Source organism: Mustela lutreola, chromosome 12, assembly GCF_030435805.1.
Source record: "Mustela lutreola isolate mMusLut2 chromosome 12, mMusLut2.pri, whole genome shotgun sequence".
NCBI classification, from domain to species: Eukaryota; Metazoa; Chordata; class Mammalia; order Carnivora; family Mustelidae; genus Mustela; species Mustela lutreola.
The window spans coordinates 654,619-681,238 of NC_081301.1; the positions used below are offsets into that span (position 1 = coordinate 654,619).

The 26,620-nt window shown below is 66.1% G+C and overlaps 6 protein-coding genes across 13 annotated transcripts; 2 read left to right on the forward strand and 4 right to left on the reverse strand.

Moving 5' to 3' along the window:
- Positions 1-1,282: 1,282 nt before the first annotated feature.
- On the forward strand, positions 1,283-5,835 carry CIMIP2A (ciliary microtubule inner protein 2A). Of its 3 annotated transcripts, XM_059141655.1 has the most exons (7): positions 1,283-1,411; positions 2,553-2,767; positions 2,850-3,115; positions 3,202-3,328; positions 3,648-3,742; positions 4,075-4,192; positions 4,553-5,835. In XM_059141655.1, the coding sequence occupies exons 1-7, from the start codon at positions 1,356-1,358 to the stop codon at positions 4,639-4,641; spliced, it is 966 nt and encodes a 321-aa protein (XP_058997638.1). In that variant the 5' UTR covers positions 1,283-1,355; the 3' UTR covers positions 4,642-5,835. The 3 variants fall into 3 exon arrangements, with proteins under 3 accessions (XP_058997638.1, XP_058997637.1, XP_058997639.1); XM_059141654.1 differs by lacking the exon at positions 1,283-1,411 and having other exon boundaries at positions 1,859-2,767; XM_059141656.1 differs by lacking the exons at positions 1,283-1,411; positions 4,075-4,192 and having other exon boundaries at positions 1,859-2,767.
- TUBB4B (tubulin beta 4B class IVb) lies at positions 4,634-7,112 on the reverse strand. The gene is made up of 4 exons (XM_059141652.1): positions 6,945-7,112; positions 6,551-6,659; positions 6,350-6,460; positions 4,634-5,834 (listed from the first exon to the last, which is right to left on the reverse strand). Exons 1-4 carry the CDS (start codon positions 6,999-7,001, stop codon positions 4,774-4,776), a joined length of 1,338 nt encoding a protein of 445 aa, XP_058997635.1. The 5' UTR covers positions 7,002-7,112; the 3' UTR covers positions 4,634-4,773.
- A 3,644-nt stretch (positions 7,113-10,756) lies between these two features.
- SLC34A3 (solute carrier family 34 member 3) lies at positions 10,757-16,327 on the reverse strand. Of its 6 annotated transcripts, none has more exons than XM_059141647.1 (13): positions 16,309-16,327; positions 15,491-15,614; positions 15,118-15,207; positions 14,567-14,695; positions 14,341-14,484; positions 14,151-14,262; positions 13,880-14,075; positions 13,629-13,718; positions 13,459-13,546; positions 13,094-13,261; positions 12,894-13,010; positions 12,648-12,772; positions 10,757-11,316 (listed from the first exon to the last, which is right to left on the reverse strand). In XM_059141647.1, the coding sequence occupies exons 2-13, from the start codon at positions 15,573-15,575 to the stop codon at positions 10,852-10,854; spliced, it is 1,809 nt and encodes a 602-aa protein (XP_058997630.1). In that variant the 5' UTR covers positions 15,576-15,614; positions 16,309-16,327; the 3' UTR covers positions 10,757-10,851. The 6 variants fall into 6 exon arrangements, with proteins under 6 accessions (XP_058997630.1, XP_058997631.1, XP_058997629.1 ...); XM_059141648.1 differs by lacking the exon at positions 16,309-16,327 and adding an exon at positions 15,770-15,990 and having other exon boundaries at positions 15,427-15,614; XM_059141646.1 differs by lacking the exon at positions 16,309-16,327 and adding an exon at positions 15,712-15,987.
- Positions 16,328-16,548: 221 nt separating this feature from the next.
- Positions 16,549-20,467, reverse strand: RNF224 (ring finger protein 224). Its single transcript, XM_059141659.1, has 2 exons — positions 18,737-20,467; positions 16,549-18,587 (listed from the first exon to the last, which is right to left on the reverse strand). Exon 2 carries the CDS (start codon positions 18,584-18,586, stop codon positions 18,134-18,136), a length of 453 nt encoding a protein of 150 aa, XP_058997642.1. The 5' UTR covers position 18,587; positions 18,737-20,467; the 3' UTR covers positions 16,549-18,133.
- Positions 20,468-20,558: 91 nt separating this feature from the next.
- On the reverse strand, positions 20,559-22,954 carry CYSRT1 (cysteine rich tail 1). The gene is made up of 2 exons (XM_059141661.1): positions 21,546-22,954; positions 20,559-21,246 (listed from the first exon to the last, which is right to left on the reverse strand). The coding sequence occupies exon 2, from the start codon at positions 21,236-21,238 to the stop codon at positions 20,813-20,815; it is 426 nt and encodes a 141-aa protein (XP_058997644.1). The 5' UTR covers positions 21,239-21,246; positions 21,546-22,954; the 3' UTR covers positions 20,559-20,812.
- Positions 22,955-24,747: 1,793 nt separating this feature from the next.
- RNF208 (ring finger protein 208) lies at positions 24,748-26,586 on the forward strand. Its single transcript, XM_059141658.1, has 2 exons — positions 24,748-24,887; positions 25,095-26,586. Exon 2 carries the CDS (start codon positions 25,624-25,626, stop codon positions 26,419-26,421), a length of 798 nt encoding a protein of 265 aa, XP_058997641.1. The 5' UTR covers positions 24,748-24,887; positions 25,095-25,623; the 3' UTR covers positions 26,422-26,586.
- Positions 26,587-26,620: the final 34 nt, after the last annotated feature.

Here is a 26,620-nt window from a genome sequence, read left to right on the forward strand (position 1 = left end):
TTGCACAGAGGCTGGAAGGTGTCCGAGATGATCGGGGCTGCCCAGGCTGCGGCGGGAAGGAACAGCGAGCCCATGGGAGAGAGGGCCCGCTCGAGCTCCGGGGCCCTTGCTGTGCCCTTTACAACTGACTAGCCTGCTGGCCCTAGGCCTGGTCTTGACCTAGTCCATGCCAGCAGGGCCTAGTCAAGAGCAGCTCGTCGTCCAGACCTACCCCCACCGAGTCTCTGCAGATCTCTCCCAGCCAGCACCGACCCTGCTGGCCTCGGGAGGCGCTCCGGGGAAATGGAAGGAGCAGGACAGAAACTACCTGCAGGAAACGTGGGGCTCACGGCCTGTGCTCCGGGCCCCTCCCTTGGTGCACGGTGTTCTGCAGGGGCAGCTTTCGCCACAAAGCCGCTTTCATTGGACATTTGAGATACGCTGATGGCTGACCTCACACAGATGTCCTCAGCCACCTGTCCGTGGGTTCCTGTGGACAGGTTCCTGTGAGCAAAAGCGGCCCATCCAAGTAGGTAACTTTCGGTAAAGACTTGACCCGTAGCCCCACGCTGCTTTCCGGACAGCGCCCGTGGCGCCCGTGGCCATGCTGGAGGGAGCATCACGCGCCCCTGCTATCAGCGCTGGTGTGAGGTTCGACCTTGGTCTGTTTCCTGACTGTGGGTTCTTTCATTAAGTTGTCCACATTCCGTGTTCCTACCCCAGTGCTGATTTCTCTTGTTTTTGTGAGGTTTTTACACTGATAGCAGATCTCGGCCTAAACCTGTTGAAATCTTTTTTTCCGCACCGCACTTGTAGTCCGCTTTTTCGCAGTTTTTTGTGTTTTCTGACACATACTAGAATATACTTGCCTTTTCCTTTGATACTTTCAGTTGTTTTTATAGTTAAGAACACATCCCTATACAAAAAAATAAAATCAGTTATCATTTAGGGTGGAAAAAAGGACCCACTTCCAGGGGAAAGACTCCAGAACAGAGTTCCAAGAGCCCTGAGGCACAGACACCTGCCCTGAGGTCTCCCACCATGCCCAAGAAGCTTTCCAGGGCGTCTGATCTGAGGAGCGCGCTTGGGAGCGGGTAGCAAGAGTCCAGGCCCAGTCCCTTCCCGGCAGGGCTGTCCCCAGTTCTCTGAGCTCCCCGGGTCCTGAGGCTGACCCTCCCAGCCTGTGGCCTGTCTGGGCCTCGGAGTTCCACCAGTAACACGGGAGCACTCCCAGGGTTAAGGAACAGTCCTGGACAGGTAGGACCCAACAATGGCAGGTCCCTTCACAATGGTTTCCAGGCAACAGGTTTCCCTTCTCTGAGGAAAGGGGGTCAGTCGAGGAAAGGGGCAGGAGCCAAAGGCGCTGTTGAGGCAAGATGACAGCTACTCCGAAACACAACCTCTTCACGCCAGAACCGCACTACATCCCTGGGTGAGTGCTGGAGGAGGCGGGGGTCTGTGGAGGGCAGGGGAGTGGGGCTGGGGCCACAAGGCTCAAGGCCACCTGGGAGGAAAGCACCAGAGCCAGTGTCTGGGGAGAGGGGATGAGGCCCGAGGGCCCGGGAGAGGCCCCCGCCTCCCCTCCCTGCTGGCCCTGTCCTGAGAGCCCCACCAGATGTCCCACATGCCTGTGAAGAGTGGGACACCAGGGACGGCCCAACAGCTGGCAGAGGCGGCTGCATCCACCCTGGATACGCCTGGAGTGCTGCGTGTCTTAGAGACACAGACCTCCGGAGCAAGCTGAGTGGCGGGACGCCAGGCCACCCCACTAGGGGCCCTAACGTGGAAACAAAAAGGGAGCCCCCCACGGCGTATCATGTGTGCTGCTCCATGCAAGCGGCTCCCTGGGAAGGAAGGGCGGCTGCAAGGAGTCAGGCCCTACTTTTCTCAGTGGTTCTAGGGGAAACGCTGGGCCAGGCGACAAAGGACGGGCTCTCACCCTCTGGGCCCTAGCCCTGCTCAGCTCTCAGACTAGCAATTCTGCGTTCACTCTGGCAGTTTTTTCAAAACCATTCGCTCTACTGGGGTGATCATACCGGCCCCAAGGGCTCATCCGCTTTGGGTCCTGCACAACGATCCCCACGTTACTTCCTCTTGTATCTTTAAATGATACTCATCTCAACGGTCACCTCCTCCCAGCAGCCCTCCTGCCTGCCTCTCAAGTCCTGGGCAAAAGTCCCTGCCAAATCCCTGCAACACTTCCCCAGTGGGACCACCTTGTGTAGACTGGGCTGTGCCTCGGTCCAGGCCTGGACCCTGTCACTTCCCTGGGAATGCGTTGAGGGGGCGGAGTTCCCTGTTCCCTCCTTCTTAAGCTCCTGGCCTGAGGAGGGCCAGGCAGAGGGTAGATAGCGACCTGATGGCGAGGAGCACAGTGCATCTCACCTGCGGGCCCCGCCTGCTCTTGGTGCTTGGTCTATGCCACCTGTCCGTGCCTCAGGAGCCTCAGAAGGCCGGTGCTCCTGGGACTGCCATTGTGCGGTTTACCTGGTCAGGCGGCTCTGCGCTTGGCTGGGGGCCGGCTCCACACCCTGCGCACGGGGGCCTGCCTCCCCCTCCTCTTCCCTCTGCAGCTACGCGGGGTTCTATCCGCAGCTGCGCTATCAGGTGGGGAACACCTATGGGCGCACCACAGCACAGCTGCTCACAGACCCCAGCGTGCAGAAGAGCCCCTGCTCCGTGCTGTCCCCCATATCCAAGCCCAAGTTCATCGAGGACTTCAGCAAGCCCAAGCCACCTTGGATACCCTGCCGGGACCTGACTGAGCCCTATGTCCCCCACTACACTGGTGAGCTGCCCGCCCACCAGTCCTGCTGGCCCCAGGCTCGGCCTCCTGCCTCTTGTCACTCACACCCACCCTGTCCGCACAGGTCTGAAGCCCTACAAGAACTTTGAGATTCTGGGCCAGTTCCCACCCCAGGAGGGGAACGCCCAGAAGGGGCCGCAGGGCATAGAAAGCATATCCAGGCAGGTCCTGCTGCCTGCGGGCTTCATGCCCTATGCCCCCTACCCCCCATGCCCGCCGGGCAGGAAGGGGGGCTCCAGAGACCTCGGACACCCAGGCCTGCGGCTGGCATATGGAGAGGAGGCCTGGAAGACCACCACCCCCGTCCTCGGGGCCCCTGGACGGGACCAGGTAACTGGGAACAGCGCGGGACCGAGCCTCATTCAGCCAGTCCCAGCTGGGGGCTGAGGCAGTGACTGGCTCCCCTCTGGCCCCAGCTGTACCACTGCAGGAGGGATGAATCCCCACCCCCTGCTCAGCAGCAGGAGACCCTAGACGTGGGCAGGTTCCACAGGCTGCCGCAGCTCGACCACCCCAACCTGATCCAACGCAAAGCCATCTCAGGTCCGTGCCCGGGAACTGGGTATGAGAAGGCTCACTGCTCCCCGCTTCCCAAGCACTCCGACTCCAGAGGCCCAGGCACCAGGAGAGTGAGGGCGAGTGAGAACTGCCTGGGGGTCTACCCCAGCCCTGAGAACAGTTCCTTAACAGGGCCGGAAGCCCCTGGCCACGCGTGGCCGCCTGGCCCCAACCGGCCACTGATGACGTTTAGGGAAGGGAAGGAGCCCCGACAGGCGTCCCTGGCACACGTGGGAGCAGGTGGGTGTGCCCCAGGGAAGGCAGGCGGGAGACCGGGCAGCACCCTGACCACCCCCTCCCCTAGGTTATGCTGGCTTTGTCCCCCGGTTTGCCTGGGTGATGGGGGTGAACTACCGTGACGGTGTCGCACAGGCCATGGATGAGTTCAGCAAGAACCAGGTAGGAGGCCGCCACCCCCAGCCCGTTCCCCAGTGCCCAGCCTGGCCCACACGGTGCCACCCAGTCCTCAGGGTAGGCAGGAGCAGGGCCAAGGCTCACCTGTCTTCCCTGGAGGGGGCTGTGAAGGGCAGCCCCCCTTAGGGGCCCCGGGGAGGAGGCTGCTTCTCCTCTGCATCTGCCTCCTCCGCACGTGGGTCTACGCTTGAGACACAAGGGGCCCCTGAGCAGTAAGAACCCAGCCCCACAGCCCCCCACCTCCTGCGCCTGTGAGCTTGTTTACTGGTTATGAGCCAGATAAGGCCGTACGTGTCAGCAGCTGCCTGTTTCTGCAGTTCCTATTCAGAAACCCCATCTGTGCCCTGGGGGAGCGGCTGCCCAAAACACACTGGCCTGGCAACACCATCTACAGCAGCCAGGGCCTGATGCCTTTCTACATGGGCTTCATACCATGTGAGTGCGCAGTGGGCTCCTCCCCTACCTCCTCAGCAAGGTTGCAGTGACCAGGCCGCTCTAGGGACGAGCTGGAAGACCAGGGCTCCCCGCTGCCCTTGCTGTACCACTGGCACAGGGCCAGCTAGCTATATGGCCCCAGGGTTCCCACCCATCCTCTCATTCCCCGGTGTAGGAGGGGCTCACCTCTCCCTGAACCCAAAAGCCACAGGCACACAGAGGCCAGCTGTGTCCAGACCACGCTGGCCCTCCAGAGGTTCAGTGTGCACAGGCCGGGTGGGCAGGAGGCAAGTGCCCATGGCAGCTGGAGCCTGGGTGCAAGGCAAGGCCTGGGGCTCAGCGGCAGCCTCGCCCCCGCAGCCATGCAGGACAACTACGCGCTGACGTTCGGCAATAGCACCCGCAAGGCCTATTGGAAGGAACTGGAGAGGCGACACCAGACACTATGAAAATGCTTTAATGGCGGCGTCTGGACAGCAATGTGACGTCAAGACAGGAAGGAGAGCAAGTGCACACAGAGAACAGGTTGTGAGTGAATAAAGCGTTCACACCGCTTCCACGCGCTTCACCAGGTAACAGCTCTAGGCCACCTCCTCCTCCGCCTCCTCCTCGAACTCGCCCTCCTCCTCGGCCGTGGCGTCCTGGTACTGCTGGTACTCAGACACCAGGTCGTTCATGTTGCTCTCGGCCTCGGTGAACTCCATCTCGTCCATGCCCTCGCCCGTGTACCAGTGCAGGAAGGCCTTGCGCCGGAACATGGCCGTGAACTGCTCCGAGATGCGCTTGAACAGCTCCTGGATGGCCGTGCTGTTGCCGATGAAGGTGGCAGACATCTTGAGCCCCCGGGGCGGGATGTCGCACACGGCGGTCTTCACGTTGTTGGGGATCCACTCCACGAAGTAGCTGCTGTTCTTGTTTTGGACGTTCAGCATCTGCTCGTCCACCTCCTTCATGGACATGCGGCCCCTGAATACTGCGGCCACGGTCAGGTAGCGGCCGTGGCGGGGGTCGCAGGCGGCCATCATGTTCTTGGCGTCGAACATCTGCTGGGTGAGCTCAGGCACCGTCAGGGCCCGGTACTGCTGGCTGCCGCGGCTGGTGAGCGGCGCGAAGCCCGGCATGAAGAAGTGCAAGCGGGGGAAGGGCACCATGTTCACGGCCAGCTTGCGCAGGTCAGCATTCAGCTGGCCGGGGAAGCGCAGGCAGGTGGTGACCCCGCTCATGGTGGCCGACACCAGGTGGTTGAGGTCCCCGTAGGTGGGTGTGGTCAGTTTGAGGGTGCGGAAGCAGATGTCATACAGGGCCTCGTTATCAATGCAGTAGGTTTCATCTGTGTTTTCTACAAGTTGGTGGACCGAGAGGGTGGCATTGTAAGGCTCCACCACCGTGTCCGACACCTTGGGCGAGGGCACCACACTGAACGTGTTCATGATCCTGTCCGGGTACTCCTCCCGGATCTTGCTGATGAGGAGGGTACCCATCCCAGACCCAGTCCCCCCACCCAGGGAGTGGGTCAGCTGGAAGCCCTGCAGGCAGTCACAGCTCTCAGCTTCCTTCCTCACAACATCCAACACCGAGTCGACCAGCTCCGCGCCTTCCGTGTAGTGCCCCTTGGCCCAGTTGTTCCCAGCACCGCTCTGACCTGGAAGAGGGCAGCCAGTCACTCTCTGCTGGGCACGCGGCCACCACTGGCCACCCGTGCCAAAAGCCCAAGTAACGTAGCTCGAGGGGAGACACAGAGCTCAGGCTGTGGGCAGACCGAGGGGCCCCCCACGCGGATGAAGCGGTAACCCGCCCCTCTGAAACTTAAGCTAGGGGTCAAGCAAGACGGCCCCCCCAAAAGCAGCCCTGCCAATTCTCAAGGACAGAGGAGCGGCAAGCACAGCTTCCCTCTGCCGCCGCCTCCGTGTCTGCAGCAGCCGACGCGCGCCGGCTGGGCCCCGCTGGGGGACAGCTGGGCCTCCCTCCCAAAGCGGCTTTAGGAGACTGAGCCGCTCCAGGGAGCGGTGGTGTCCAGGGGCGTGAGCTTCTGCCTGGGGAGGGCAGAGTGGATCAGCACCACAGCTCTGCGCTGCTGACGGCGCTGACCTTGGGCACCCCTGGACCTCTGGGTCGCGCGGCTGTCGGGCAGCGCCCAGTCCCTACCCAGAGGCTCACCGAAAACGAAGTTGTCTGGCCTGAAGATTTGCCCGAAGGGTCCCGAGCGCACGGAGTCCATGGTGCCTGGCTCCAGGTCCACGAGCACAGCGCGGGGCACGTACTTGCCGCCTGGGGCGGGGGGGGAAGGGGGGAGCGGACGTCAGCGGGGCCGGGGCCGCGGCTGGCAGGAAGGCGCGGGGAAGGGGCGTGGTGGCTCACCGGTGGCCTCGTTGTAGTACACGTTGATCCGCTCCAGCTGCAGGTCGCTGTCGCCATGGTAAGTGCCGGTGGGATCGATGCCGTGCTCGTCGCTGATCACCTCCCAGAACTGCGAGGGACGCGGGCGGGCCGGGCCGGGGCTGAGTCACGCCGGCGGGGCCCCAGCCGGCCCCGCCCCGGATGGGCGCGGCCCTCCCCTCCCCCCACGCCGCCGCCGCCGCCGCGGCCAGGGCAGGTCCGTCCCGGGGGCCCGCGCCGCCGCTCCCGCCCCGACCCCGCGCCGGGCCGCAATGCGGGTGGCCGCCCGCCCGCCCGCCCGCTGCCGCCATCTTTCCTGCCGCCCGCCCACCCGCCCGGGACAGTCGCGCCAGGCCCCCGGCGCCCCGCTGCCCACCTTGGCGCCGATCTGGTTGCCGCACTGGCCGGCCTGCAGGTGCACGATCTCCCTCATGATGGCGGCGGCGGCGGCGGCGGCGGCGCTGGCGGAAGGACGGACGAGAGAGCCGAGGAACGGGCGCGCAGAGTGCTACAACCGACGCTCCGCCAACGCTTATATATGCGCAGCGCCCGCCCCCGCCGGCCTTCTATTGGGCTGCCGGGACGAGGCTGGCAAGCGTCCTGGTCTGATGGGTTGAGTTTCCCGTCAATCCTGCCGCCTAACGCCCACCTTCCCAACGCCGTTCGCTTCTTATTGGTCCGCTTCGGCCTCCGCTCTCCCTATCAAAACCCTCTTCCTCGCGCTGCAGCGCTCTGTCCATTGGCTGTTTCAAATGATTGATTTGCGCTTTCATTGGCTGGCTCCGGAGAGCACGCCGACCGAGGGCCGGCGTCCTGGTAACCGCCGCAGTGCCGCGGAGACGCGCGCGGGCGGGGCGGGGTGGGCCTCCCGGGGAGGTGGGGGGGGCGGGCCTAGGGGCGGGGGGTGCGCGGCTCGGGGTCTGCGCCCTGACAAATGCAGGCGGGCCGGGGCGCGCACGCAAGCTGGAGACGGCAGCCCCGGCCCGCCGAGCGCCTTCCCTGGGGTGGCTGCTCGGGTCCCGAGGGCACGGAACGAGGGGTCTGGCCCACTCCGCGGGGGCTCGGCGCGGAGGAGGGGGCGGGCGGGGGGGTGGGGGTGCCCTGCTGCCCCCTCGGTCCGCACGCCCGCCAGCCGCGGGGGCGGTCAGGTGAGGGAGCACGTGGGGCCGCTGCCCCCGGGGCCCCGGGAGGGCGGGGAGGGGCGGGGGCCTCCCGGCAGCCGCGCACTTGTTGTGGCGACGGCGCTGGCCGCGCGCCGGTCGCCTGGTGCCCCGGCCCCGGGAGCGCCCCGAGCCGCGTGGGGACGCGCCCCCCGGCCTCCGGCCCCTGTGCCTGCCCCGCGGCCGCCCTGCGCCGACAAATGCCCTTTTCGCTGATGCGAGCGCGGCCTGGGAGGGGACGCGGCTCCGCGGCCTGCGGCCGCACGTCCAGTCCGCCGCTTCCGAGCCTGCCCCGTGCGTTTCTGACACGCCTTTGCGCCTGCCGGGAGCGACGTCCCTTGCTGCGGCCACTGCGATCTCAGCGGAGTCCAGTTTTCTCAGCTTCTTGCCCCGGGGGTGGTGGGGGCAGTGCCTGGGTGCCCTCTTCGGGTCCTGCCCTCCCCTCCGTGCTGCGACGGGAGCGCGCAGCGCGGTCTGAAGGCGCGTTACCGGCCCAGCGCAGGGTCGGGACGGAGTCGGTGCACCGGGCGTGCGTCCCCGGGAGAGGGGTCTGCCGCGCGGCTCCGGGACTGCAGTGCTGGCCCCCGCGGTGAGTCAGCACCGGCCGGTGCCCGCCGGCCAGCAGGGCCTTAGGGGGCCGGCCCCCTCCCGCCCACACCTGTGCGGGAAGGTGGGGTCTTCCCCGGCCGGCAGGTGCACAAGCATCCTAGGATGGTTTCCTCCCCGCACCCGCAAAGTGGCTGAGAGGGCCAAGCAGCCCCCGGCAGGGCAGGGCTCCGCTCTGCGGCGGTCGTAAATCACAGATCAGTGGGGTGAGCAGGAGAAGCTCCATGTTTCCCCAGTGCGTCAATGAGGTGTTCGTGGAAGGCTTCTCTGTTCACCCACTACCCCAGGCTGTGTGGCCGCAGGTCCCCACTTTCTGCCCAGGTGTGAGCCCAAGAGCTCTGAGACACCAGGTTGTCCACCTTGACCCTCCCATGGCCTCAGGGACCTGGACCATGAGAACAAGAACTAAGAAGTCTCCCTGGGGCCCTGAGGCATGAGCCCAAGGAGCACAGTGGCTGTGGATGCACAGGGCTGGTGTGGGAAGGCCCTGCAGACCCCCACCCTGAGCCGGGGTGCTCCTGCCACAGTGTGGGAGCTGGAACTGCATAGGGCAGGAGGGCCAGCCCCAGTAACCTGGGCCCAGTGAGGGTCTGTGACCAGGAGGGATGCAGGGCAGAAAGGGCCAGACATGCAGAGAAGCCCAAGGTGGAGCCGTGGGAGTGCTGGGCACCTGGCCCTCCCGCCCCAGCCTGCAGCTGTTGTGGCTTCCACAAATGCAGGCTCTGTTTACTGGTGGCCATGGTCCCAGCGGGAGGGTGCCTTACCGCCAGGCAGGGGCAGCCGGCAGACAGTCATTCTCGGCCTCAAAGGACCGGCAGTCAGCCTTTGTGGCCGGCCTCACCCGCCCCGGAAGGAGGGGTGCATGGGGTACTTTCTTCCCCTCCCTCTGTGTCCCCGCTGTAGGGAGGGAAAGCTCCCCACCGGTCTCCCCAAGGAACTAGCCAGGCCCAGCCCCACTTCAGGGAACTTCCATCCGTGGGACTAGGAGGCTGATGTGTCCCCCCTACTCCGCCCCGGGAAATGTCCTGAGGTCGTAGAAGTCGGTTTGCGGGGCGGAGGCGGGGGCGGGGGGGGGGGGGCTTGCAAGCTGGAGTATATGAGCCTGCCCCTGGGTCTTGCTCCTATGAGCCCCAAACAGGTAGCTGACTCCCTTGGTAGTCGGGCAGGGAACCCCACACTTAGGAGCCCTGGAAAATTGCTGGGAGAGGACAGGGGACATGGAAAGTGAGTGGACTGAGAGGGCCTGGGGGACATAGGGGGTCTGAGGGGACTGAGGGCTGGGAGTTCTGAGGGGAATGAAGACAGGACCGTGGACAAGCATTGGCCTTAGGGCTCCCTAGGCCTCCTCCCCCCACACTGGGTCTGGGTGGGCAAACCTGGAGGGCTGGGGAGGAGGTGCCCCTCCATCAGGGCAGCGTTCTCTGGACGAGGAGAAGGTGACTGCCCACAGCAGCATACTAAGAACTGGGGCCAGCTGAACCCGGGCTCAGGGTCCCCTCCACCTCTGGTCTGTGGGGGTGTGCTCCTCACTGCGGGCGTTCTGGGGTTCTGGGCCATAGACTTAATCCTACTGGAGAAGCGTCTCTCCTTGTGTTATTCTGGGGGAGGCGTGTTGTGGGAAGGCCTGTGCTGGGATGGGGGTACACCCAGACCACTTCCGGGAGCTTCCTCACCGGCCGGCAGATAAGCCTTACCAGTACAGGGAGGGGCAGGGAATAGGTAGGAGTCGCCGTGGGGGACATCACGTCAGGTGGGGAGACAGCACTCGGGCTCGCCGTCCCTCACCTGACCTCCTCCTGCCTCACGGCCGAAGGGTTTGGAGGGCATGGTGGCCTGGGACCTGGGTGGGGGCAGCTCCAGGGCTGCGCAGGACCCAGTTCCTGGTGGATCCTGCTGCGGGTGGGGGGCACTGAGAACCCGCTCTGCTGGGCCTGTGGCAGCCCTCCAGCGGCATCTCCCCGGACTCGCCCTGTGCCCTGCCCATGGCGGGAGGGCAGTACGGTGGGGGAGCCTGGGGCCGCCTGGTCTTCACTCATCCCCCTCACCCCTGGGGCAGCTGTGGGACCCGTGAGGCTGGCCCCCAGAGGGACTACCAGCACCACGTGGCTCCGAAGGTGCGTCCCCTGCGGCTGGGCGGAAGGATCCCGGCCGCGTCCGACCACAGATTCTTCCTGAGGGATATCTTCACGCACCGGACTGGCTGCTGCTTGGCACCTTCTGTCCCCAGAGGCTCAGGAGAGAAAACAGAATGACAGTCTGGGACTCCAGGCTTAGCTGTGTGCCCACACCACCGGGGCTTGCGTCGGGCCCCAAGTGTTCCCCGGGGGCGGGGGGTGTGGGGGGAACAGCAGGCACTTGTCCACCTCCGGTTCAGAGGCTGGTCAGGGGCCCTCTGCAGGCAGGAGAGGGAAGACCACTCGCACCTGGTCAAAGCCTTGTTTATTTGCAAGGAAGGCAAGCCAGGTGACTCCGAAGTCGAAGTCGCCTGCTACCGCGAACCCCCAGGGCACCCTCCCTTCACAACTGCTGGGAGGCCAGGACCTCGGGGTTCTCGTAGCAGTGGGCCTCCTTGGCAGTGGCGGGGGTTGGACTGCACACCCTGCAGGGGCAGCAGCGGCTGACCAGGTGGTCCCAGGGCTCCAGGGAGCGGAGCCAGCGTGGGAGCCAGGCCCAGGAGCGCAGGCGGCGGGGCAGCCAGGCGGGCCGGTGCCGCTGCAGGACATTGATCAGGACGATGAGCAGCACCAGCCCCACCAGGGGTCCCCCCACGGCAGCCAGCACCGTGCTCCCTGCCAGGGAGAGCCCAAAGGCGGCCAGGGGCAGCAGCAGGAAGCTGAGGAGCAAGTAGGCAACGGCCACCCAGCGGTAGGTGGCCGTCAGGTCCCCAAAGCGCTTGGCCAACGGGATGGGCAGCCGCAGGACGGGCACCACGTACCACAGCAGGATGCCAGCCAGGTTGAAGAAGAAGTGGATGAGGGCCACCTGGAGGTCCAGAGCGCAGGCGGGGCTCAGGAGCCTGGGACCCATGGCACGCAGGTCCTCTGGAGGCTACCCAAGACCCCTGTTACTCCTCCCCACCCCCCCGCCCCAGCCAGAGGGTGCTAAGTCTGAAGCCTGTTGGAGGTCCGCTTGTTGGCCTCGATGGGCCGCCTCAGAGGGTAGAGCCCCGCCAGACATGGGTATGCCTTCTGGTTCCGCCCCACTCCCCACAGCACACCTAGCGTTTGGGAGCCGAGTCTAGCCTCTTAGTGGGGGAAGCACATCACTAGTGACGGCGTCTGCTCCTCCCCTGGGCCGGCTTAGCTTGCCTGCATCTCCTGCCTAGTGCCCCCGCTCCTGCTTATCCATGAGTGGGCTTGGCCACCCAGCCCTGGGCTCTGGCCGGGCTCCTATGGGGAGGAGGTGCAGGGCCACGCATGCAGGGAACAGAGCTCCTGCCAGGGGCTGCCGGCCTTGAGGAGTCAGTGTGGAAGGTGCAGTCCAGAGGGCTTCCTGGAGGGGGTGGACCAGGGCCCTGCATCAAAAGGGTCTGAGTGGACAGAACAGAAGCAAAAATGCAGGAGAATGGTAGGGAGGACTTGTGGGTAGAAGCCCAGCAGGATCTGCCCCTCTCTGGGCACCTAGCTAGAGGCTGTGGAGGACAGAAACTCGAGCCAGGGCCGCAGACCACCAAAAGAGCAACTTAGAGAGGGAATTAGCAGGGCTAAGAGGACTGGGCGTGGGGCACAGGGCTAGGGGACCAGAGGGAGGCGTCCTGGAGGCAGAACTGTGGCTGTGGGCAAGGGCAGCTTGGGGCCCCCAGCACAGGTGAGGCGGAACTTCGGCCGGAAGATGGCAGGCCGTCCCAGTAGGGACCTGTTGGGTTTACATGGCTGTTGGGGTGGGGGGAGTTCATCCCAGAGTTGGTGGACTCGAGGGCCTTGAGCCCCCCCAGGACCAGGATGCCTTGAAGGAACGGAGCCAGCAGCCAGGGCTGGAGCTGGAGGACAAGGGTTCCTCGAGCGAGTTTGGATGGGGGCTGCCAGAAAGGAGGAGCAGACAGCAGCCCAAGGCCAGAGGATCCTTGGAATGATCTGGTCCCAGGGGAGGAAACGGGGCTGGAGGTCCAAGAGATGTCCACGGGGTCCCTAGGGTTCGAGGAGGCTGCAGCAGGTCTGATCAGGCAGCCAGAGGCGGGTCCCAGGAGAGTCGGGGCCAGGGCCAAGCTGCCCGAAGGGCCGGACAGGAGGGAACTGAGCCCGAGGGGAAGCCCCAGGCCTGGGGTTGGGGTGGAAGGGGTTGGGGGGCTGGGGAGAGGCGAGGGACGGTGGTACCTGGAGAGCACTGAGCAGCATGTCTGCGGGGCTGGCCAGGGCGGCCAGCAGGGCTGTGGTGGTCGTGCCGATGTTGGAGCCCAGGAGGAGAGGGTACGCCCGCTCCAGGCTGATCACGCCAACTCCTGGGGGAGCCAGAAGTCCCGGGCCTGTCCCCTGCGCTCACCCCTGGGGCCATGGGCCCCGGGCCTGTCCCCTGCGCTCACCCCTGGGGCCCTGGGCCCCGGGCCTGTCCCCTGCGCTCACCCATGAGTGGTACTATGGCTGCCGTGAAGACGCTGCTGCTCTGGAGCACGAAGGTCAGGCCGGTGCCCACGAGGATGGCCAGGTAGCCGCTGAGCCAGCCGAACGGGAAGGGGATGTCTGCGGGGGGTGGGGGTGTCATTGTCTGCCCGACCTCCCCGCCCCACCCCGCCCACATCCCCATGTCCCCAGTCTGGCCGCACCCGCGTTGATGACCTTCCTCACAGCCTGGGCCACGCGGCCGCGCAGCACAGAGTTAAGCAGCTTGACGATGAGCACGAGGCAGGTAGAGAGCAGGAGCAGGGAGGCGGCCAGCAAGATGAAGCCCACGGCCAGGTCCGTGAGCGCAGTCCCCACGAACAGGTGGTGGCCTGGGGTCAGGGCGGGGGGTCCCTGAGCCTAGGCCAGCTTTAGGGGCAGTCAGGGACAGGGAGGGGGCTGGAGGCCTGAGGCTGGGGGCAGGGACAGGGCTGGAGGTGGGGAGCTGGGGCTGGGGGCGGGGTGTGTTGGGGCAGGGACAGGGCTGGGGGCAGGGCGCGCAGGGCAGTGGCAGGGTGGAGGGCCTCACAGGGCAGCTGCTCCACCACCACAGAGCTATTGCTCTCAGGACAGGGGCCAGAGGCAGTGGGTCCACAGTCGCTGCTGTTCCCTGAAATCTGGAGAGGTGATGCAGGGCAGACTCAGCGCCGGGGGCCCCAAATGACCGGCAGGGAGGGGTTTGGGGTCCCAGGTGCTCACCGTCAGCTCCCTGGTACCGCACCATCGCTTGATGATGCTGCCATTGGTGGCGTTGCCTGTGGCACTGCTTGTGATCATATCGGTGTCCAGCTGGGGGACAGAGGAGCTGTGACCACATGCTGGACCTTCAGGGCTCTCTCGGGCCTCAGGCGCCCCTGGCCCAGCCCACGGTGCACCCCCAGGGAGGACCCAGGATGGTGCCAGGGCACCGCGTCCCCCAGCCTGGACCCCGAGGCCGCAGCCACACTCACCTGCACAATGAGGTGTGTGAGAGGCTTTGTTAGCACCTTGAGGATGTCGGGGGCCTGCCCCCCGGGCTGCAGGCCGCCTGCGCCCAGAGCCAGCCCGCTGAGCCTCTCCAGCAGGGCCGTGGCGCTCTCCAGCGGCAGCAGGATCAGCACCGTGAGCCAGTTGAAGATGCCGTGGACGGCCGAGCCTCCGAAGGCCCTGCCACGCAGAGCAGAGTGGTCGGTGGCCTCAGCCGTGGCCTGGCCGGCAGCCCCTGGTCCCCCCCCCACTCACCTCCGAAACTCATCCCGGTCCCCCGACTGTGCCATCGAGACGAGGGTGCTGGTGATGGACGTGCCCACGTTGACACCCATGATAATGGGCACGCATGCCTGGACGGTCAGCACTGTGGGGGGGCCGCGTCAGCCTCCCGCACTCTGCCCGCCCGCCACCGGCCCGAGGTGGGGGCGGGGGAGGCACTCACATTTGGAGGCCACCATGCTGACCACGATGGAGGAGGACGTGCTCGAGCTCTGGACCAGCACTGTGACCAGCACGCCAATGACCAGTCCTGCCACGGGGTTGGACAGCACCACGTTGTCCTTAAAGATGTCTCCGGCCATTTTGCCTGTGTCCAGACAGAGGTGCGCTGAGGCTGTGCCCGACTGGCTGCCCGCCCCACCCCCAGACCCCCAGCCCCAGTCACTCACTGCTCAGCAGCTGGAAGGCTGAGCTGAGGATGTCCAGGGAGCAGATGAAAAGATAAAGGTTGCCCAGGAGCCCACAAGCCTTGAGGAAGCCGACGACCACGCGGAGCACCCTTCCGGCCACGCTGAGCTCTGAGGACAGAGGACAAACTGTCCTCAACCGGCCCCTCCCCAGCCCTGCGCTCCCTGGCACCCCTCCCTCTCCCCTTCCTCTGTCTCCTTCCAGGGCAGAGCCTGGTTCTGCCTCCTTGCCCCTCAAGGCAGGGTCTGTCCCTTTGCACAATGGCCAAACCGACTGCCCCGGGACCTCCCAGAAACCTAACGGTCATTAGGAGGGAGAAGGAGGGGCCGGCTGGGCGGGAGTGACTCTCATCTCCAGACGTGACAGACAGCCAAGCTGAGGGAGAAGCATCCCTGGGGTGATGGCCTGCACAGTAGGTTTCTATACAGCCCGTCGAGGCAAACCTCTGTCCTGCTCTCTCTCCCTAAAGACCCTCTCCACGCTCAGACCCTGGGGAGGGAGAGCCCCATTTGGCCAGCTCCCCAGCACCTACCTTTCCAGGACTGGCCAGTGTCCTTCAGCTGAGGGAGAGCCCAGGGGTCCACCTCCCCCTCTTCCAAGACTGGGGCAGAACCGGAGGTCCCTGCAGGAGCCAAGGGGAAGCAGGGCCAAGGATACTCCCAGGGGCCGGGGGTGGGCAAGAGGGTGTGGAGGGGACTATGGTGTCAGGGTTTGGGGCAAGAAGCAGGAGCAGGAAGCAGAGAGGAAAGCGGGCCTCCAGCTTGTCTGGCCCTGACCAGAACTGTCAGGAGCCCCGTGGACTCGGTGGGAGATGAGCTCCCGGAGCCCCCTCCCCACTCACACAGAACGGGCTCTTGGGTGTCAGAGAGGCAGGCTGAGGCCTGACGTCCTGGGACTCCTGGTACCTGCATTTCCTAGACTCCGGTCCACCAGGCCAACTGTGTCCAGAGTGGGGGGGGGGACCTGGCCACCCGTGAGGGAATTCGGCATGGATTTCTAGCAGGGACAGACCCAGGCCCAGGCCTGGATCTGGTGGGGGGGAAAGGCAGGTCAGACATGTGTCCTCCCCTTGTCCCACCAGGTCCTCCTGGGGTCCTCTGACCTGGGACCTGTCCTCCCTCCGCACCCCTGCTGGCCTTGGAGATTTCCCACTTCCTCCAGCTACAGGGGGTGGCTGCAGTGACCTCCAGCAGTTGTCAGGCGAGCCCAGTCCAGTTTCGGGGGCAGAGTCGAGGGGGCCCCGGCTCCCCGGCTCCCTCGCTGGTCCTGGCTGGAAGAAGACTTGGTGGGTGGCCCAGGGCACAGGGTGCCGGGTGCCGGAAGTGCCTGGGAGCAGGGAACCCAGCGATCTTGCTATCAAGTGTCATCAGGGACACTGCAGATGGTCCCAGCTTAGACTTTGGCATTTGATACCAAATGGTGACGTCTCGGCTTGATAAGGGCCGCACCCCCAGGGATGGGGGCAGGGCAAGGGGCTTGGGTGTTCCCAAGCCCCCCAAGGCTCCTCTTTTCAACCCTCTGGGTCTGGACCCCCTGTCTAGTCTTCTGCCCCAACTCCTTTCCAGGCCCCAGGGACCAGGTCCTGGGCAACCTTCTGTCACCCTCCCTCTTCTTTCGTCCTCAGCTCAGGAGGCTCAGGGAGGGGCCTAAGCCCTGGGCTAGGAGGTCACCCAGCCCTTGTCTTGGCGTCCCCAGGCCCCCACCTGGTTCTAGAAGCTCCTACCTGTGAGGGTAGTGAGGGGGCACCTGCGGGGAGGAGACACAGGGCGGGAGCAACGGCTGGTCAAAGATCTGCTGGGCACACACATGACCTGCTATGTACCAAGCCTCATTAATGTTTACCCAGGACTCGAGGCCCCAAAGGGGTACCTGTCGGAGCCCCAGGTGCCTGCCTTGTCTTGGTTCCACTATCACCTTGGAGCAGGTGGTCCAGACCCCCAGCCCAGCCCTCTTAGAGTGGGGCCTCTCTCTGGCTGGGCTCTGCGCCAGCCCAGGGCTGTTGCAGGGGTGGGTACGGGCTCATGAGCAGACACAGATGGGAAGTGACGACCCTGTGCGCTGCCCGCCTGGGGAAGGATAGGATGTTGGTGTTCTGGCTGGTTGGCCGGGAGGCCCCTGGGGAAGCCCCTCCCAAGCCCTGCGGGCCTTCCTGTGGTCATCCCTACCCCATCCAACCGTGGGCGGGAAGCCCTTTGCACCAGGTGGGTGGGGAGGGCCCCAGTCCCTGAAGTCACCCAGTTCAGATCCGGGTTCAGGGCAGGGCTGGGCCCAGCAGAGCTCCCGGCGGGCTCGGCCCCAGAGGTGGGCAGTTATGCTGGAGAGCAGTTGCCTCTATTGGCAAGCTAGGGGGCAGGACCCATCCCCAGGCCACCCTGCTGCCCAGCCCACCGCCCACCCCGCCTGGACCCACAGACTCAGCCCATCTGTTCACAGGAGAATGACCCCACTGCCCCGGGGCTTGCGGGGGCCTCTCAGGCTCAGCCCCTCTCCTGCTGCCCCTATTGGGGCAGGCATCTACCCTCCCCCTTGGGCCTGGTCACCCCAGGGGGCCTGCTGGCCCACAGCACCCTGGTCCAGTTGCTGCCCACCAATCGCCGTGTGCCCGGGAGACTTTGCCCCAGAGGAGGAGGAGGTCTCTGAGTGTCTTCTCAGCACATTCTCTTCTCTCTCCCTGTCCTGCACCCACTGTCCAGGACAGACCCAGCAGTCCCTCCCAGAGGCTTCTGAGGGACCATGGGACAGCTCCTTTCCGGGTGCGGATAGGGACAATGCAGCCTGACTTGGGAGGGTGTCTGTATCCGTAGCCCCCGGCCCTGCTCTGACCCCTCGGAAGGGTTTGGAAGGGCCCATGTGGGGCCACTGTGAGTCAGCAGGGAGCCAAGGACCAGGAAAAGGGTGCGTGGTGGGGGGTGGCTGTGCAGCCCTGGGCAGGCCCCCACCCTCTCTGGGCCTGGAGCTGGCCTCACCAGGGCCCTCTCCTCGGACACCTGTCATAGCAGGGACTTTGCGCCTGCAGGAGAGCCTCCTGGAGTAGCGGCCCACGCGCTGCTGGCGCTCCCTGCGCTTTGCTGAGCGAGTAATCCTCACGGGGATGCTTGGCCGGCCGAGGGTGAAGGAGGTGGTCTGTCTCTGTCTGGCTCACACCGCTGGGACGGGGAGACGGGTTCCAGCACGACCAGGCACAGACTTGGCCAGACCCCGACCCTCTGGCCTGCAGCCGGACCCCCAGGGAGGCATCTTCAGAGTTGAGCCCAGGCCCAGGCTGGGCCTGCCGGTGACCGCAGCAACCTCCCCCTACACACAGCCCAGCTTGAGGCCCTGGAATCCTGGCCAAGACCAGCAGGAGGTCACCTGCACCTCTTTGCAGAGTCTCCTAGTAGTGGGGGCACAGCCTCCAAGCTGCGGCTGCAGCCTGGGGAAGTCCGTGGAGGGCAGCCTGCCCGATCCTCGGCCCCCAGGCTGCTCCAGGCTGGCTGTGCCGCGGGTAGAGGTTCCTGGGATGGGCTGTGGGCAGCAGCTCCCCTGCCAGGAGGGGCAGCCACCAGCGCTCAGACCTCGGGACCGCCAGGGGCGTCCCAGCAGAGACCGCAGCAGCCCCGGGCCTGGGGGAAGTGGGGCTGGGGGCCTAGGGTGGGACAGAGCCTGGCCGGCTGCTGAGTGATGGTGGCACTGCCCTTGGGGGCTGCAGGGGGCTCCCTGCGAGATGGCTCCCGCTCAGCCCTCACGGCCAGGAAGGCGGCCAGGTCGAGGTCCAGCAGGGCCACCCCTCCCCGGGGTGTGGGTGTGCTCTGGCGGCACTGTGGGCAGGGGATCCAGCGCTGCTCGCCCGCTGGCGTGTCCAGCCGCCGCACGCACGCCTGGCAGAAGGTGTGGCCGCAGTAGAGACGGTGCGGGAGGTGGCCCGCGAGGTCGTAGGCAGAGCAGCAGATGACGCAGTCACCCCGCCGGGACCCCGCGGTCGTCCCCTCCTCAGAGGCCCGGGGCCTGTCTGGCTGCAGCATCCTGGGGGAGGTCAGGGAGCTGCAGCCCACCTGGCCTGCTCCAGAGGCCGTCTTGCTCGCCTGACACCAGGACTTGGCTCTGGAGGATAGGAGCCCCGGGCTCCAGGCTGCCCCTCTCCCCAGCCTGCCTAAGCCCCAGGCCTCTCTTACCTGCATCCGCTCTGTGGTCCAGCTCTGCCCAGCAGGAGGACGTCTGGGGGACTGGGAGGGGCCCCAGAGCACCCTGCAGCTCCCGCCCTGGGGCTCGCATTACTGGCAGAGCACAGACGAGTCAGCAGGGAGGCGGGCGGCGGCTGAAGGCGGTGTGGGCTCCCCTTTCAGCCACAACGCAACTGGATCCAGCAGCACCGCCAGCCCGGGGGAGATAAGCGCCCCCCGCCCGGTGCCCGGATGTGGCTCCGTGGGTACCCCCCCACGCCCGGCTTCCCAGCTCACCCTGGTCCCTCTCCCCACCTTGGCCAGCCTGTCCCGCCTCCACGCCACTCCAATGCTTATGGTCCCCAAGCCTGCTGGCCTTGCCCTAGGGGATGCTGCTTTAACTCCCTGATCAAGCATCACCCCTTCCAGGTAACCTGCTGAGACCCTCAGCAGCTCAGAGCCCTGGGGGGTCCCGTTCTCCCCAAGCACAATCGCAGTGTGTGTGTCCACGCCGATCTGTCCCAGCACCTTTCTCCTGCTGGGTCTGGGTCTGTCGCGCCCCCATTACAGGGCCACGGTCAGCCCCATGAAGTCCACGGAGGTGCCGAGGCATGGGTATGGAGAGCCCCACTCACACACTGTGGCTAGCCCTGATCACTCCCGTTAGAGGCCACCTCCCCCCCGCCGGCATCTGCCCGGCTATGGCTCCTGGGCCAGCATGGTCCCCTTGACGGCGGGCATAGCAGAAAGGGGTGTGTCGAGATTGGGCAGGATGGGTTCGGGACCCTCACTGCTCAGCTGCAAGGAAGCCAAGAATCCGAGGCGCGGCTCCTCAGTCCTCCTGCCCTGGCAGTCCGCTGCCTCCCTGACCGGTTCAGCAGGTTGCTGCGGCTGGCCTGGGTGGGGCCGTCCTCTGGTGGAGGCCAGCCATGGGGCAGGGGCCGGAAACCTGGCCCACCTGAGAGCCTGCACAGGCAGACCAATGACATGGCCACCCACACCCAGAGGCAGGTCTTGCCCTGTGGACAGTCACCCTGGGTCAGGGGAGGGCTGGCACCGGGACCTGTCCATCCTGCAAGGCCAGCTCGGCTTCCTCCTCCGCTGTCTCTGCCTGGCCCTGGACACGTCAGTGTGCCCAGCACAGGCCTTCCCGCTCAGTCCTTGCCCTGGCATCACAGCCTCACCTCAGCAGTGAGATGACCCAGCGCCAAGCAGCATGTCTCCCCCGTGTCCCCCCAGGCCGGCATGTCGTGCTTCTCAGACAAATGGGAGATCAGTCCCCTGAGGGGCCTCCCCCGGCAGCTCTTTTCCTGCTCCCCTGGCTCCGGAGGTGCAGGCTTGGAGGTAGGACAGCGGGTGGGCCGCCCGCTTGGGGACACATGGCACGTGTTTACGGACTGGCCGTTTCATGAGGAACCAGAAAACCCCTGGGCTAAGGTAGGGCCCTGACTCATGGATGGGCAGGCCCTGGCGCTGGCTGCCTGGGCTCCCACTCCCAGAAACCTGTCAGAGCCAGGCCCACCCGCATGGTCCTGCCAACGTGGTCCTCCTCCTGAAGCCCCTCTCAGGGCCCCACCCCGGTGCCACGTGTAGCATCCTCCTCCTGCCTGGTCCCCCGCCTGATCTGCCTCCCCGCCCTGGCCTCAGCCCCGAGGAACGCAAGACAGCTTGAACCCAGGCCTGGCTCCTGTCCCTCCAGTCCAGTCTCTGGACAGACCCAAGACCTACGGCTCAGGGGGGCTTCCCCATCGCTGAACGCCCCACAGAGGCTGAGGCGAGTGCCGGCAGCAAGCGCAGGACCCTCTCCCAGGTGCAGCAGTAAAGAGCCACCAGAGCAAGGCTCACTCTGCTTTATTGCCTGGGCCGTGGGGCTCGAGGGAAGTGGTCAAGGGTGTCCCCGCGGCTGCCCTTGCCGCAGGGGCCCAGGCTCTCCAGCAAGGGGCTAGAGCTGGGCGGTCGGCCCCCTCGGCAGGTAGCTGCTCCCATCTGGGGTGGGAAGTGGCCAATACCCATGACAGTGGTCCGGCGGCCGCCCAAGCCACGGTGGGGGGGTTCCGCCACAGGCCCCACGGCCACGTGGGTGCTGGGCTAGGAGACGACGCAGCAGCAGCTGTGGCAGCGGCAGAAGCGAGGGCAGTGGCAGCAGGAGCAGCAGGGGCAGCAGCAGCAGTGGTGGGCGATGTCGTCACCGCGCCCGATGGGTGGCCGGCCGGCGTAGGTCAGTCCTGCCGGACGCTGCCCACCACTGCAGGGGTTGCTGGTCTGTGGCCAGGCCTGGTGTCCCTGGATCTGGCCAGTCCCCTTGGCCCCCTTGCCACCTTTGCTCTCTAGGGCCGCCTCGGTGGGCTGCAGGAGCCGGGTGGGCTCTGAGGGGCAGGACCCCGCAGGCAGAGGCTGCGACCCCCAGGAAGAGGAAGCCGCTTCCAGCTGCTGCCCCAGGTCGGGCCGAAGGTGAGCACGGGGGATGCTGACCTGGGCATACGGGTTCTTGACGACCATCTCGTGTGGGTCCATGGCCCAGCCTGGCAGGGGCAGGCAGAGGAGACAAGATTGGCTCTGGGGAGGGAGACAGCTGCAGCCCGAGAGAGTGCCCACCCCTCGGAAAAACCAGGCTGGGGAGATGCCAGAGTGCACCAGGCCTGGGTATTAGTGTGCCCATGTGTGGGGGTGAGCAGAGTGTGAGGGCCAGCATCTCCCAGCTGCCCCCCCCAGCCCGCCCCGCAATGGGGCTGCAGATGGGCTGGGGAGGCTGAGAGAGGCCGTCTGGGCCGTGCCCACGGCTGAGCCCCAGTGCAGGGAAGCCCCTGGGCCCAGGACCCACCTGAGGTGGTGACGGCAGCAGTCTACCCTCTCGTCCTGTGGGTCAGGTCCAGTGCCTATGAGGTAAGCCACTGGCAGCTGGCTGCCTTTTCCCTCCTGGGGAGGGGCGGAGTCACGGGTGGAGCTCAAAGATGGGGTTCCCAGGATCCCAGGAGGCCCCGGCTCAGCCGGCACAGCAGCTACCCACCCTTCTTCCTGTGGTGGGTGGTGGCCCCCGCCGGGGCTCCAAGGGGGCACTGACAGGCTGGGTGACTCAGCCTCCACGCATCTGGGGCACGTCCTCAGCCCTCCAAAGACCCGCAGCTCCTCAGGAAGGAGGACTGGAGGTTAGCCTGACATCAGCCTCAGCTCCCAGGCCTGCTGGCAGTCTGGAGAACCCCAGCCATCACTCACACACCTCAAAGCCCCTGCTTTGAGGCAGAGGACGGAGGCCCACTTCAAGCCAAGCCTCTTCTTGGCAGACAGAGACCAAGGTGTCTGAGACCACAGACTGCTTGGAGGTTTGTGTTTTTTAACCTATAAAAAAGGTTTGATTTACACACCTTGGCTACGACTATTCTTAAACTTGGCAACAACAGGGGCTTCACTGGCAAGTGATACTTCTGGCTCATTTCTTATGTATGTACGTGTGTATGTATTTAAGAGAGAGAACGTGATCCCAGGGTCCTGGGATCGAGCCCCACATTGGGCTCTCTGCTGGGCAGGGAGCCTGGTTTTCCCTCTCTCTGCCTACTTGTGATCTCTGTCGGTCAAATAAATAAATAAAATCTTAAAAAAGAGAGAGAGAGAGAGAGAACGGATGAACAGGAGTTGGGGCAGAGGGAGAAGTGGATTCCCCGCTGAACAGGAAGTCTGATGTGCGCTTGATCCCAGGACCCTGAGACCAGGACCTGAGCTGTAGGCACACTCTTCACCGCCGGGCGACCCGGGCGTCCCTTCCGGCTCATTTCTGGAACCGCAGTTCCCCTCTGCGGGTGAGCTGGGGATGCGAAGCTCCTGCCCCACCTGCGTCTCCGTCCTTGGAACGCATTCCTCCTCCCTCCTTCCTCTGTGAGGTGGCAGGCAACCTGCCACACAGGGTCGCCGTGTGTTGGGGTGACAGCGGATGTGAGCGCTTGGGTCTGGGCCTGGCACTGGTGACCTTCCCCCAGAGCGATGTGGGCAGCAGGGTAGGGCCAGGACCCGCGCCTCCAGTCCTGGTGCGCAAGGGAACCCCAAGGAAGGGCGGGATCAAATCAGACGTGGCTCAGAGGCCAGGGTGACCGGGGTGGCCTGCGTAAGGCCAGTCAGACCGGTCCGGACACGAGTTCTACCGATGTGGCTCTGGGAGAGGAGGGAAGTCGGTCCGCGGCCGGGGACTCCGCAGGTGTAGGACAGACGCTCATTGCGCAGGCTCAAGAAGCCCCGCCCACTGCCCCTATAAGACTCCGCCCCTTGCTGCGAGGCGGAGGCTGGCGCATGCGCGCAACAGGCCTGGGGGGCTGCCGGTGAGAACTTTATTCCCCAGAAGCCTCAGCGCTCAAAGGTTTCTCTGAAGACCCGGTTCGGCGTCTGCTGGCCATGGACGGCCCAGAACTCAACCTGGGCTGCCCAGCTCTGACCCGCGGGTCTCCGGCTCCCGGGGCGCGGACTTGGGTGGGCTCGGGGAGGTGGGCCAGCACGGGGCGGGACCTCACGTCCAGGGGCGGGGCCTCGGGGCAAGGGGTGGGGCTCTGTGGCCGGTGTCTCCTTGGGTGCGCGCCCCGAGGGTCGCTGGGAAGTGGAGAAGTGGGGGCCGAGGCTCGCCTCCTCGCACCGCCCTGGCCGGGTCTCTTTCAGTTGCCCCAGCTTCACGCCTGGGCCGGGAAGACCTCGCTGCCCGCCCTGCCGGCCACCTGCACACACCCCACAGCCCCTCTCCCTAAATGGCTTTGGAAACTGAGATCCGCGGACACTAGGCTGAGGTCGCACAGAGCTGCCAAGTCCCCTAAGGCCCAGGTTCGCTCCTCCAGCCTGCTTTGTCCGCGTGGGCTTCCTCCCCAGGAGCAGAGGCCTCTGTGGGCTCGGCTGCCCTGAAGGACCCCTGAGCACGGCCTCCAGCCAGGTGTAGTGGGGCCAGTACAGAGGAGAGGGGCTGATAACTGTCCAGGGTCAGGCACAGGGCCCGGTGCTGGTCACGGGAATGCTGGCAGGCCTTGTGGTAGCTGGAGCAGGTCAGGGGGTGGCACTGTGGACCCCCGCCCCGCAAGCTGTGGTCCCCTGCCGGTAGTTGTCACCATGTCCTCTGCTTTGTCTCTCACCTGAGGGCTCCCGCAGAGGCTACACCCCAGGGAGTCAGGGAGCCTGGCTTGAGGAGGAAGCGGAAAGGAAAAGGGGCCTCTGTGCTGGGTGGGGTCCGGATAGCACAAGTATGTGACAGCAGGGCACGTGCTGACTTGATGGGATGCCGGAATGGGCCACCCCACCTTGGGTGCGTGTCCCTAGCGGGCTGCCCCACTGGCCTGTCCAGTTGTCCTTCTGACCTTCTGCATACCCCTCACCCCACCTGCCTGTCCAGCATTCCGGTCCTCGGAGCCCGCCCTCAACTACCGTCCAGCCTCTCCACCCACTCCTCGGATATCTTGCTCACCCTCGTTCACGGTCACGCTGTCCCTGTCCCCGTTGAGCACAACCTGGGTGCACTTGTGAGCCAGGGGCATGAGCACTGGGGACAGAGTGGAAGGACAAGCAGAGACCCTGACTCGGGGCGCTGCAAGGGGATGACACATGGCTGTCTCCGGGTGGGGCCCTGGGAACCAGCTTTCCTGAGACCCCTCTCCACGCCTCTTGCCTTCCTCTCTCCGGCATTGTGAGGCCCCAGGCTTTGAAAAACAGGGTTTCCCTTCTAGAACGGGAGGAGGGCATACTTGACTAGGACCCAGGGTCGGCCAGACAGGACTCGGGCCGAGAAGGGCGACGCGGGGGTCCTGATCCACAGACGGCTCGCTGGGGCCGGCAACCCCGGAGCGGGCGCCAGGCCCGCGGCGATGGAGGGGCGGCTGAGCGACTGGCCCCGCCCCGCGGACCCCGCGCGGGTCCCCAGACGGGGGGTGGCGCTGCGGGCGCGGGCGGGCGCCGCGCGCACTGCGGTCCCCGCGCCTCCGCCGCAGAGCGCGCCACGCTCCGCACGCACCTGCCGCCGCGCCGCGCTGCCCGGAGCCCCGCGCCCCGCGCCCCTGGGAGCCGCCGTGCCGCGCCATCGCCCGAGGTCGCCGCCGGAGCCGCTGGAGCCGCCGGGCCGAGGAGCGGGCGTCGCATCCGGGCCTGCCTTTGAGCCAACCTCTGCGGCGGCGGCGCGCGGCCCGGGGACGCCAGGCTGGGGCAGGTGAGCTCGGGCGGGGCGGGACGGCCGCGGGGTCGCGCGACTCGCCTTCCTTTCCCACCGGGGAAGGGGTGGGCCTTGGGGGCGGGGGCTGGGAGGGGGCTGGGTCCGGAGTCCAGCGAGGGTCAGGGTCAGAGGTCGGGAGCCCTGTCTTTTGTGCAGGGTGAGGGTGGGCCCGGTCGCTGCCCTCACGCTGTCTTTCACCTGCAGCTCGGGCCTGGGCCAGGCTTCTCCTCTGCTCCCACCGCCGCCGAGCCTGTGGCCTGGGGCCTCCCGCAGCCAGGGCTCCGGCTAGCTGCCTTCCCTGGGCGCCCTGTCCTGGAGGCGTGGGGCCCACCTAGCCCCTGCCTGCCCGGATGTCCCTGCTCAGGGACTGCTGACCTCGGCTGCAGGGGGAGCTCCCCCCACGCCCCCTCGCCAACCTCAGCAGCCAGAGACCCTGGGTGAGCCCCTGGGCCAGACCCGCAGCCCAGGGCAGCCTCCCATACCCCTCTGCCCCCGCCTCCCTCCTCCTCCCCCACCCCTTCCTCCTCCTCCTAGGACTGGACCTGAGAAGCCACTGTGGCCACTGGGGGGGGCCCTGCCCCCCCAGCTCTCACCGGCCGCCCCCAGGAGCCCTCGGGGCGGCCGGGGTCCCTATCAGGCCTGGCGGGACCAGGATGCTGCTCCCTCTCCTCCGCCCCGGCCTCACCCAACACCCCCACCCACCCGAACACCCAGTCTGACTGGAGACAGCCGGATGCCGGTTGACCCTGGGCCCGAGGTGGGCAGTGGCTGGCCAGGCCTCCTCATGTCCTGCCTGAAGGGTCCCCATGTCATCCTCAAGATGGAGGCCATGAAGATTGTTCACCCCGAGAAATTCCCCGAGCTGCAGGCGGCCGCCCCTTGCTTCCCACCTGCACCGCGGCCCACCCCAGCTCTGGCCCCCAAACGGGCCTGGCCCTCAGACACAGAGATCATCGTCAACCAGGCCTGTGGGGGGGACGTGCCTGCCTTGGATGGGGCACCCCACACCCCTCCCTTGCCACGACGGCCCCGCAAGGGCAGTGTGGAGTTGGGCTTCCCCCGCGTGGCGCCCGCGGACGAGGTCATCGTGAATCAGTATGTGATACGGCCTGGGCCCGCCTCCTCGGGGCCCCCTGCCACGGCGGCGCCAGCTTCGGGGGAGCCCCTGGAGTGCCCCACCTGCGGGCACACGTACAACGTCACCCAGCGGCGGCCCCGAGTGCTGTCCTGCCTGCACTCTGTGTGCGAGCAGTGTCTGCAGATCCTCTATGAGTCCTGCCCTAAGTACAAGTTCATCTCCTGCCCCACCTGCCGCCGCGAGACTGTGCTGTTCACGGACTACGGCCTGGCTGCACTCGCTGTCAACACGTCCATCCTGAGCCGCCTGCCACCCGAGGCTCTGACCGCCCCGTCCGGGGGCCAGTGGGGGGGTGAGCCGGAGGGCAGCTGCTACCAGACCTTCCGGCAGTACTGTGGGGCCGCGTGCACCTGCCACGTGCGGAACCCACTGTCCGCCTGCTCCATCATGTAGCCGGAGCCCCCCGCGCCCTGGCCTGCCAGCCCGTGCTCGCCGCTTCTCCAGGGATCCGGCCCCGCCCCATCGCCTGTTGACCCCTCGCCCACCACAGCTTCTGGCCCTCCCTGTGTGGCATTGTCGCTGCAGCCAACTCTGCCATTAAAACTCTTTGCCAAAGTTTGTACCTCGTTCCCTGAAGCCTGCTCTTGCGGCC